General features: G+C 36.8%; 2 protein-coding genes across 2 annotated transcripts in view; both read left to right on the top strand.

Moving 5' to 3' along the window:
- On the top strand, nucleotides 8,956–10,963 carry LOC104780233 (protein FATTY ACID EXPORT 2, chloroplastic-like). The gene is made up of 3 exons (XM_010504737.2): nucleotides 8,956–9,523; nucleotides 10,311–10,445; nucleotides 10,654–10,963. The coding sequence occupies exons 1-3, from the start codon at nucleotides 9,070–9,072 to the stop codon at nucleotides 10,791–10,793; spliced, it is 729 nt and encodes a 242-aa protein (XP_010503039.1). The 5' UTR covers nucleotides 8,956–9,069; the 3' UTR covers nucleotides 10,794–10,963.
- The window catches only part of LOC104780235, a gene marked incomplete in the record, with an annotated part of 5,585 nt that continues 5,142 nt past the window's right edge, over nucleotides 11,090–11,532 (top strand). The window contains 1 exon segment of the mRNA XM_010504738.2: nucleotides 11,090–11,465. Coding sequence (XP_010503040.1) covers nucleotides 11,206–11,465 — 260 coding nt within the window.

Raw genomic sequence — 11,532 nt, forward strand, 5'->3', positions numbered from 1 at the left:
TTTCATGCACTATGGAGCATCTCACGTCATCTTAACCACTCCCATCATCTATATTAACATTTTTAAAATATATTTTATATATTAATAAAATATTAGACTAAATATTATCACATACAAAACAAAAAAATAGTCCCACTAAAAAACATATAGAATCTATATTATTTCTTACATACATATATATCCAAACGTAATGAATGCACCACCTAATTCAAGAGGTGAGGGGTTCAAGACCCATGTAAAACAAATTTTTGCTCTTTTTAATAGCAAAATTTACTCAAACAGCTCTTTAAAATTGATAATTTACTCTAATAGTACTTTTTACTCAAATACCAAATAAAACTTCCGAAAAAACTATTTCTTCTATTCTAATATATAAGATTTTCTAGCTAAAAGCACAAGGTTTAACAAATCATAAATGTTTTGCTATTTTTACGTAAAATATATGACTAAATATTTATTCAAAAAAATTAACCAATAAAAAAAAGGTGAATTAGGTGAATAACCAAAAAAAAACTAACAAAGAATATAACCACCAATTTGAAAAATTAGATATTTAGGATTAAGGGTAAGGTAAATTATCTTTTTGGGTTTTATGGTTTAGGGGTAGGAGTGGATGGGGGTGGACGGCGGTGGTGGTGAACGGTGGTCCGGCGATATTTGACAGTGGTCCGCTGATGCTCCGACGGTGGCCCGGTGTTGGTCCGGCGATGCTCCAGCGGTGGTCGACGATGTCCTGGCAGTGGTCCGGCCATGCTCCGGTGGAAGCCTGGATGGTCAGGCGGCCGGAATTGGTGTGATGGTGATAGGAAATGGTTGTTAGGAAGCAAAAAGGGTGTGGTTTGTAGTGGAAATCTGGAAGAGATGGATATAGTAGGGACAAATTAGTATATTATATATTATATAAAGAATATATTAGATTTATGTTAGAGTGGTTACATAGTTAATTTTGGGTTTTTTGTTAGTTATTCTTGTTGATTCCCAAAAAAAAACTGGAGAAAGCAAATGGTCATAACATAATAAATAAACATAAATGATGCATAGAAATAAACATAAATTTTTGTCTGAAACAAGTCACGTATATACATAAACATAAATTTCTGTCTGAAACGTAAATAAACATATATGCCACAAATAAACATAAACCAACATATTTTTAACCTCCAGCCTATGTACCACAACTTGGCTAGTGACTTGTTTCAGACACAAGCTCGTTGCGTGACCATACACTCCACACGTCAGACATATATATTCGTTAACGTACCCTTTGTAGAATACGTAGTATTTCTTACCATTAATCACCAATGACCCTTTCAATGGTTTCTTCAAGTTCACCTCCACACAAACTCGAGCAAATCTCACTGTTGTTAAACCAACTTTTATAAGTATTTAGTTTTTTGATCATTCTATTATTCCATTAGGATTGCACGATGGTAATAGTTCATCGAGAGATTAAAAATTCGTATCCACACTGTTTGGATCAAAGTCTATGGACTATGCCTGAATCATTAGGATACTCCTAAATATCTTCCACGGACCACCAGTCACCGTTGTCGTATAGTCATTTTCTAGGTCAAACCGAATCATAAAAAATTTCCTCGGAAAATCTAACACTTCCATACCTCCTCTCGGCTTTCATAACTTCTTAAGTTTTCGGTTCAACGACTCAATAATGATATGTTGGCCCAACACTCTCACGATCATACAATGCCGATACAAACCATTCATAACTTCTAACACCTCATTACCGATTGTGACATCCGGCTCACCGTCCTCCCCATTTAAAAACTCCAATCTCATCCATAGAACCACAAACTCATCATCTAACACCGTCTCTGGCGCTGGAACTCCTCCTCCAATACTACACTGCACCTTCTCCACCCATACCAGGGATGTCACTTGAGTCCCAGCAGCCGACCATCATCCTATATGCTTTCATCCTGTTCGCTAGGGTTCGACATCACGACCTTTTCAATTCCTTTTTATTATATTGGTAAACTTTTTAAACTATTTTTTATTAAGTATATGTTTTGCAATACTATTCATGTGTATATCTATTTAATTTTATTTAAAAATTGTTTCTTATAAAATTGGAAAATTAGATTGTTATTTGATTTCCATAAAAAATATGTATTTTGACTAAAAAAAATACTTATTTTTACTTTGAAAAATACAAATATACTGTAATAATTCTTATTACGGTGTTTGGTTACATGGATAATAAGGATAAAAATTTTAAACTTAGACATATAGATTTTTTTTATTTTTTTAAAATGCCAATGGCATGTACATGATGTTATATTCCACAAATTATGTTCTTTATGCCAATGTGATACGCCCAAATTCGAGGATCACTTAGCCGGATTAGAAAGGATAGAAACTCGCCAAGGTGCATGGTGCAACGAGGGAGATTTAATGGATTGAGAGGTCGCACAGCAGTTGCGGAAGGCTGCTGATATTCCCAACTCCAATCGCTGCTAGATATGACACACTAATCCAGCAAGATGAGGCTGTTGCTTGGATATTACACACCAAGAAACAAGGAAGTGTTCTAGACAAAGAACAAAGAGATAGACTCATAAAATGAAAAGAAAATTGATTGATTATTCTCAAATGAGATTACATGTGTTTATATAGGGATAAGAAACTTGGTAATGGCCTTTAATTATTCTTGAAACTAAAACAAAATAAAGATAAATAGTTGAATGAAGACCCAACTCTTGAAGTTTGCCTTCCCAAAGTGAGTTGAACTCTATTTTCGTCACTCCTCTTTGACCACAAAATAATGTGATTATTTTGAGCTTTTTTGGATTGTATTAGGCTCAAAATGGACTGGACTTAATAGACAATATCCCCAATAGAATTTTCCATGCTCTCTTTGGTCATAAGCTCTTGAATTAACCCATTAAGTGCATCCTTGAACTTTTTTTCCTTTGACTCCTTGGTCCAATTTTGCTGCAGGGGCGGACCTAGGAAAAAATATTAGTGGGTGCAGATTGCTCTTAGGTGGAGTCGAACCCTCCTCCTGTGTCCATTTCTAGGGTAAACTCTAACCAGTTCGCCACTTTCTTACTTTTCCTAACCTAAAACTTTAAGGTATTTGTATATTTACTGGGGGCAACTGCCACCACCAACCTCAACGTGGATTCGCCACTGATTTTGCTGATAAGAAACAACATGAGATGTACCATTTCTTTACCTTGGTCTTAGTAGAAACAACTCCTGCTTGCCAAACATAATTCTGGAAGCACCTAAACCAATTGGACCTAAAGCTCTTCAGGTGAAGAACTAGATTGATCTCCTTTGGAAAATGAAGTGTATCCTTGTATTTCGTAATCCAAATCTTATGTTTCTGATCTTATTGGAGACATAAGAGATCTATTAACTTCGTCCAAGTGGTTTTATGTCGAAATTGTTTCTGAGTTGGTCTGTGTAACACGATCTTTGGCTTAGACGTGAAACTGGAACTAATATAGATCCACTGACTTGAAATATCCATATCTTTCACATAAGAACTGATCTCAATGTGATTCAATTCTCCATGGTTCCGAAATGGATCAAAATTCCAGAAAAATTTGGTTCATAGCTTGTATCCTTCTGACTTGGTCGTAATCCTCCATAGAATGCTCGTAGGTCCAAATCGTGTAGCCATGAGTTCACCTGATTTGTAAAATAAATAACTCCTTCATCCGAACTCTGACTGGACTGATTCCACTTCGAGATATGCTCTAAATGAGGTAATAATATATCCCAAATAGTCGTTTGGCAGGAAGAATTGATCTTCGACTTCGTTCGTGTTGAACAAGACTCAAGAATCTTCTTGGATGGTCTCATGATCATATCACAATGGTTTACAGTATGGTGTAATATCCCTTATACTATTTAAAGGATACTTATTAATAGAGTTGTAACTAATTAAACTAATTCAAAAGATAGTATTTGGATCAAAATCTTGATTGAAATAGAACTTGATTCCATAAAAAAAGATGGAGAATATTCGTCAAGAGATGATAAAGTAGTATCACGTCTTTGAATAATGTTACAATCACAGACTTTAATTGGTGTGGAAAGAAAAAATACTAAAATTTTCAATTGCTTTTAAGTTTATTTCAAAATATGTAACAATGATTCTGATGAATTGTAGAGAAGAAACATGTTCAAGTTGTCAGCATCAATCAAAGTCAAAACTTCATAATTAATTAAAGAAAATACCTCTAAACTTTGCATTTCCCTGATGATAATTCATGACATTTCCCTTTATAAACCATCACATCTTTCGTCTCTCAAAACTACAACAAACACATACTCCCTCGGTCTCTAAAAGATTGATGTTTAGAATTTTTTACACATTTTAAGAAAACAATAATTACTAAGTTTAAATATATATTTTTCTTTGACTAAAGATATATTATTTAAATTTTAACCAATAACAATTTAAAATTTTAAATATTTTCAATGATTACTTTTTGAAATTTGCAAAACATCAAACTTTGTGGGACAAAAAGATATCCCAAAACATCAATTTTTGTGAGACGGACGGAGTAATAAAGCTTAACATGAATGAACAAATCAAAATCAAAATCAAAAACCATTCTCGAGATAATAAAAACCTTATAAATAAAGCGTCCATCTTCAGAACCAGAAACTGTTCTTTTATTCGCCGGAGCCACTGTCTCCGGTACAGGTGCTTCATCGTGGTCCATGTCCTCCTAAAATTTAGCTTCTTTGTGAATGCCCTTCATTGTTTCCACCGTTTTATATGTAGTAATAATCTCCACTGTTTCAATAGAATACAATCAACCAACGGCTTCTCCATTATAAAGTAGCGACTTCGACAGTGGTTCTCCTCCGGCGATGGTTTGGACTTTTGGTTTTCTTCGTTGAAACTACTACACACATTGGGATGGAAGACCAAAGAGACGTTGTTTGGTATTTAGGCCCGCAATAACTATGGGCCCAAATGTAAGATTTAGGCAGATGTACCGTACCTAACTTACCGAACCGGAGAAACCCGGAGTTTTGGTAATTCAGATCGGTTTTAATTTATGCTTAAAAATGGAGAAGGAAATTTTTATTTTTTTAATTAGCAACTGATTCGGTTTGGTGAGACGAGGTTACCAAAAACACTAACTAAAGTTTTTATTTTCTCCAATTTTTTGTATAAAGCATAAACCAATCATCCAAACAAAACCGAAGTGTACCAAAATTATTTGAAACGTATAGAATATATACTGAAATTATATAATAAGAAAACCGGAATTTAAATCGAACAAACCAAATATAATTGTTGTTTCAGTTTCAATTTGGAATTAGAACTCAGTATTTTTACATGAGCCGAACCAAATGAAGAATCAAAGTTCGAATCCAGTCAATGTTGGCTAGAATTTTTTTAAACCGAACAAACCGAACTTTGAAGTTTACGAACCCAATTGGACCGAAGTAAGTCCTAATGAAAACCGGTTTACAGATATGACCAAATCAGCCGGTTAAGGTTCATTATTTGATTAACGTGCTTCGTTGATTTTAGAGAAGAATCTCACTTTGGGCGTTTGGCGATAACCGGACAAACCGAACCGGACCACCCAAAAATTTCGGTTATTGTGACAAACCGAAAAGAGGAAGCATAACCGTTTGGTAAAATTAAATTTGATAATCGGATTTTGGTTCGGTTCGGTAATCAGACCGATCGGTTTATGAAAAACCGCATAAGTATATAAGCCTAGATTTCTCACTTCTTTCTTTCTTCGACGCTGCAGTCCGCATGATGCGTTTCGGAAAGCGAGAGAGAAGAACATCAGTTCATCCTTATTCTCCGATCTAATCTTGTTTATTCTCTTTCATCAACTCATCTTCTTCTACTTTTTACTCTTCTAGAGAGTTCTAAGGATACATCTGCGAGCTACAACCTAGATTGAGAAATTCGAAAAGGTCAGTTCTTTCGTTATTCTTTGTTTTCAATTTCTTTGTGTTCTTTAGTTGTTTTTGGTTGTTAATTTGGCTATTTTGATTCATTAACAACATTTCATAAAGAAATTTGAACCCAAACCCTAATTTTTTTTGAATTCAGAGTTTATCTTCTTTCATTGTTCTTCGTAGACAATTAGTCTATCTCTGTTTCGTGACCATCTGATTAGGTTATTTAGGGTTTATGTTATATTTACTTTGTTTATGATCTTGTTTCAATATCTGCAACTTGTATTGTTGATTGTTATTATGAGATAATGAGAGCTGTAAAATCATTTGTAGATGGCTAATGAGAACGACAAGGAGCCTACAGTTCAACCCGGACAAGAAGATGCAACTACGAATGTTGCAGCGAATGTTGCATCTGGAAAGAAGCATCCAAGACCTGCATCTGGTACTGATAAGCCACTGAAACCAAGAAAGAAGTATGCAAAAAAGAGCTCCGGTTTGGGAACATTTTCTGCAAAGGGAAGGAGAGAATGCTAAGAGCTACTGTAAGTATTGTGCAGCAGAGATAGCTTGTGATACTAAGGCAGTAGGTACTAGCCCGATGATAGGTCACATTAATAGATGCAAGCAGTACAAGGATTGGGTAGAGAAAGAAAAGCATAAGGTTATAACCGGTGATAACAATGGGAATCTGAAGGTCATTAAGTATGACCCGATGTTGTTTAGAAGATCAGTTAATGAGATGGTAGTAGTGAATGAGTTGCCACTCTCCTTTGTAGAGTCAGAGGGATGGAAGCGGTTCTGCTTCAATGTCTTGCCGCTGTACAATACATTCTCTAGAAGGACTAGTACTAAAAACATTGTGGCGATGTATCTACAAGAGAAGGCAGCTCTGAAGAACTTGTTTAGTGTAGAGAAACAAAGGGTTTCTCTCCCTACGGATATATGGACGTGTCCTACCACATCATACAGCTACATGGTGATCACATCTCACTGGATTAATAGTGATTGGGAATTACAGAAGAGAATTGTGAGCTTTAAGGTCATCACGGATCACAAAGGAGACACCATTGCAGGGCAATTGCTGGATTGCTTAGATGATTGGGGAATTGGGAAAGTCTTCACGGTGACAGTCGATAATGCAAAGAACAATGACAAGGCTTTAGATGCTTTTAAGGTTCAGTTAAGGCTGAGAGGAGAGGAAGCATTAGTTAGAGATGGTGATTACCTACATATGCGTTGATGTGCACATATCATCAATCTGATTGTCGGAGATGGTTTGAAGAAGGTAAATCATCATGTTGTTGTTGTTAGGAATGCAGTGAAGTATGTTCGGTCATCATTCACTAGGTTGAAGTCTTTCGCATTGAGGTGTGACACAGGGAAATTGTGTAGAGGGAATTTGCCACTCGATGTTTTCACACGTTGGAACTCAACGTATCTGATGTTGAGTTATGTTTGAAGTTGAGGAAGGTTTTTGAGAAGATGGAAGCTGAGGACAAGTTGTCATGTGATTATTTTGAGGAAGAGGATGAGAAAACAAAGGCTAAACGAGTTGGACCGCCGACTAATTCTACTTGGGAGGAAATTGCAAGGTTTGTCAAGTTTTTGAAAATCTTTTATAAGTGCACTTTGATATTCTCTACCTCCAATTCAGTTAGTTTCACTGTCTGTTACAATGAGATTGTCGACATTGAGAGGAACCTGATGAGTAAGTGTACCAGTCCCGATGAAGAGATCAGAAAGCAAGCTCATGTTATGAGGGATAAGTTTGAAAAGCATTGGGATAGATTAAGAAACATGAATCCGCTAGTGATTGTGGCCAGTGTCTTTGACCCTGGAAATAAAATGAAGTTTGCTTCTCTCTGCTTTGACTAGTTGTATGGTAAGGAGACAATAGAGTCTAGGCACTTCAATGCGAAAGTTTCAGATGTTATGAAGAAACTGTATGAGCATTACAGTTACAAGATGAGGACACCAGAAGCCATCAAAGATACCCCAGATTCTCAGCCAGAGTCTAGCGTCTTTGAGTTATCAGATGATGAAGATTGTGAGGGGATACTTGCAATATTCGACAAGGTGGTTGGGTTGAAGACTTCTGCAGATAACTACAATGAGTTACAATAGTATCCAACAGAGAAACTTGAGCCACAAGTAGAGAATAAGTTGGGGATGCCTTATGATGTTCTCAGTTGGTGGAGACGTAATAGCCCAAAATATCCAGTCTTGTCAGAAATGGGTAAAGATGTTCTAGCAATTCAAGCCTCATCGGTTGCTTCAGAATCAGCTTTTAGTACAAGTGGGAGGGTCTTGGAATCTTACAAAAGCTCTCTAACTCCTTACATGGTTGAGGTTTTTTTGTGCACCCAACAATGGTTAAAGAGTTCATATAAAGGAGAAGCAGTCATAGCAAACTTGGCCCAGATGTTGGAGGAAGTTGAATTTTTTGAGTCTTTTGGTAAGTTTAACTTCTCTCGGTTTAGTTATGCTTTCAAATCTTTTGATATTTATAAGTTTATTAATTTCTTGCATTTGTTTTCTTGTGTAGATTCTTGGAATTCAACGGAAGCTATTCTATGATTCTTCATAGTATGACAGGTATGATTGTGGTTCTATCTAAGTGTTCATATAAGTTTTGTTTGTGTTGTTGATTAACATTGTTTTTGTATGATTTTCACAGGTAGGAAGCTGCGTATTTTGTCCTTTTTGATGCGGAATGCAGCGTTAACAATGGATGGTATAGTACTGACTTTGAAGATGCTCTTTTGACTACTTTTTGATGCGAAGTAGCATGCTTTTGTTGATGGATTGGTTTTTTGATGTAATGCAGTAATACTAGCTTAAACTAGATAAAATGCTACTTTAGCAGCTTTTCTAATGGTTTGTAATGGCATGTAATAGTCTGTACTAGTAGCTTAAAGCCTTTAAACTTATTAACGCTACTAATACATAAACTTAGCAGGTTGTGTTTTGGTGTTTACTTGAGAAAATTTATAATTCGGATTAAATAAATGGATAAAATTTTAAAAACCCGAATTAGAAAAAAAACCAAACAACCCCACCGAACAACCTGTTTCCGCCAAACGCCCAGGGCGAGAAGAATCAATCAATCAATCAGTAAAATTTAGGCGTTAAACGAAGCTTGCGAAGAAGACGAAAATGGCGGATTTGATTTTGAGTTCCTCTGCACAGTCCTCTCTCCTTCAGGTCAGACCCAATCTCTTCCTACTCAATAGCTCCGTTGCTTCGCCGATCCGAAGTGTCAGATTCCTCAATTCCAAAGGTTTTCATCCTCTGGCGTTCGCATCTGGCCAGCGACGACTTCCTCTTGGTGCTGTAGTTCCCTCTGACTCGAAGAAGACGATCGCCGGTACGATTACTGCTCACTGTGTTGCTTCGGGAGTCAAAGCTGTTGAAGTTGAGCCTACGATCGATTACGGAGGTGGTGGTGGTGGTGGAATTGGAGGTGATAAATTTGGCGGCGGCGGTGGTGGAGGCGGCGATGGAAATGAAGACGAAGGAGATAGTGATGAGGAGGAGAGTGATGGGAAGAAGAATACGCCTTTGTCTATGTCGCAGAAGTTGACTCTTGGGTACGCTTTTCTTGTCGGAGGTGAGATATCTTCATTGTGGAATCCATTGTTGTGTATAAGGATTTTAGAACTTGGATATGAAGCTAAGATTATCAATTTATCTTGTTGTAGGTGAGAGATTCAATTTTGTCATCTGTTGGCACTTTTAGGGTTTAGGGTTTTACCTGCTTCGTCATTTAGATTTGATTTTCAAATTGTGGATGCGGTAGTGATAGCAAAATTTTCACAATTCTTTATCCGGGATTAGAATCTGATCAGTGATGATTTCCTGAACTCTAGTGTTTTAGTGGAATCCATTTTTTGAATGTTCTTTCTTAAGAAGTTTATTTATCTTGGGGAGTTTTAGATACTCCCACTGATGAATTAGGAATTAGAATTATCTTCACACTCGTTAGTATTTGTGAGAAGAAAAAGGTTCATAGAGGATTAGTTGCTGTTACAGATTTGCTAAAGATGGGTTTTGATGTGACTTGAATTCTGCATAACTTGATGCAATAATAAAGGTTTTTTTGTTTTGATCTGACTGTCATAGCTTTAGGTTCAAATTGAATGGTTACTGTCCTTGTTTGATGCCTTTAAGATTCTTTCTATGAGATCATGTTACTAAGTTGTTTCAGATCGCTGAGTTTCACAATCCAAAGTTAGTTCACTCTGTATCCTGTCCAGTGTATGCTTATTATTAGCTGAAGTTAATTTCCCATTTTATTATGGACTCACAGATATAGCGTATATAAGAACACTGATGTTATGCTTGCCTAGAAAGTGATGCTCAAATGCCCATGAACTGTTTAATTGGTTTTGATGCAGTTGGTGGACTGATGGGTTATCTGAAGAGTGGTAGCCAGAAATCACTCCTTGCAGGTGGACTGTCAGCTGCTGTTCTGATGTATGTGTTCACACAGCTCCCAACAAAACCAGTTCTTGCATCAACTATTGGCGTAGGTAAGGAAAAACATATCCAACAGCAGCGTAGTTCTGTCAAGTCCTCACATCTGATAGTCGTACCTTAATCCTAGTTGACAATTTGCTAGTTTGAAAAAAGGATCAAAAGTTGGACTCTTGAATGGTGATGATACTCTTATCTTTTTACAATACCTGATAAAATTGCCGCCTTAACACTACTTGTGTTTGTTTGTGTTGTATAAAAAAGTGATGGCAGGTGCATTAACGTGGGTGATGGGAACCCGATACATGGGATCGAAGAAGATATTTCCGGCTGGAGTCGTGTCAATCATGTCTTTCATCATGACCGGAGGATACATACACGGTATCATGCGCAGCCTTCACTAAGCAGCAGCAGCAGCCAGCACTCTCGAGTCCAATCTATTACAAAGTGTCTGACCTTTTTTCTTTCTGTGTGTGTTTCACGGTGTAAAGCAGCTTTTGCTACTTTGTTTTGTATTGAACCGTAAGAAGAAAAAAAACTACCAAAATGTTCCAGAGAAAGACCTTTTTACCTTTCTTATTTCTTATGGATTTAGCTCTGTGGCCAGAATCCAAACTTAAGATGCGTTTTAGTTTCACAATCGTGGAACCAATTGAGTTCACTGAAGCTACAACAAAATTTATCACCAAATTTAAAGAGAAAAAAAAAAAGAACAAAAAAATTACTTAACGCAATTAGACAAGTTTTATTTTTTTATTTTTTTACTTCTACGTTTGTTTTCGACTTCTCCACAACTGTACGGAAGCAAAAAGAAGAATGGAGTTTGCTTTAGCCAGTTCGAGTTTCCTGGGTACTCAAGTGGTTCCGGCGACTCTGTTTCGCAGACGAGCTCGAGCCGTGCCTCTCAGAGTCACTGCGAGTGGAAGAAGTTACAATCGCAGCAGAAACGATAAGGTATACACGAGGCTTGACTCTTGTCTGGTCATCCCTCCTCCTCCTAGATTCAAGAAACCGCGTGCCATTGTTAAATTCTTGGGAGGTGCTTTCGTCGGAGCTGTACCTGAACTCACCTATAGGTACGATGATAGTTGATGATTCTGGGTTTAGATGTTTATAGGAATTGGACTAGTTTAATTATCATTT

Source organism: Camelina sativa, chromosome 4, assembly GCF_000633955.1.
Source record: "Camelina sativa cultivar DH55 chromosome 4, Cs, whole genome shotgun sequence".
In the NCBI taxonomy this organism is placed as follows: Eukaryota; Viridiplantae; Streptophyta; class Magnoliopsida; order Brassicales; family Brassicaceae; genus Camelina; species Camelina sativa.

What these genes read in the sequence shown, in the direction of transcription:
- LOC104780233 (XM_010504737.2), top strand. Translation starts at nt 9,070, where the DNA reads ATGGCGGATTTGATTTTGAGTTCCTCTGCACAGTCCTCTCTCCTTCAG. An exon ending in GTACGCTTTTCTTGTCGGAG is followed by an intron (nt 9,524 to 10,310) that starts GTGAGATATCTT and finishes GTTTTGATGCAG; the next exon opens with TTGGTGGACTGATGGGTTAT. An exon ending in TGCATCAACTATTGGCGTAG is followed by an intron (nt 10,446 to 10,653) that starts GTAAGGAAAAAC and finishes TGTATAAAAAAG; the next exon opens with TGATGGCAGGTGCATTAACG.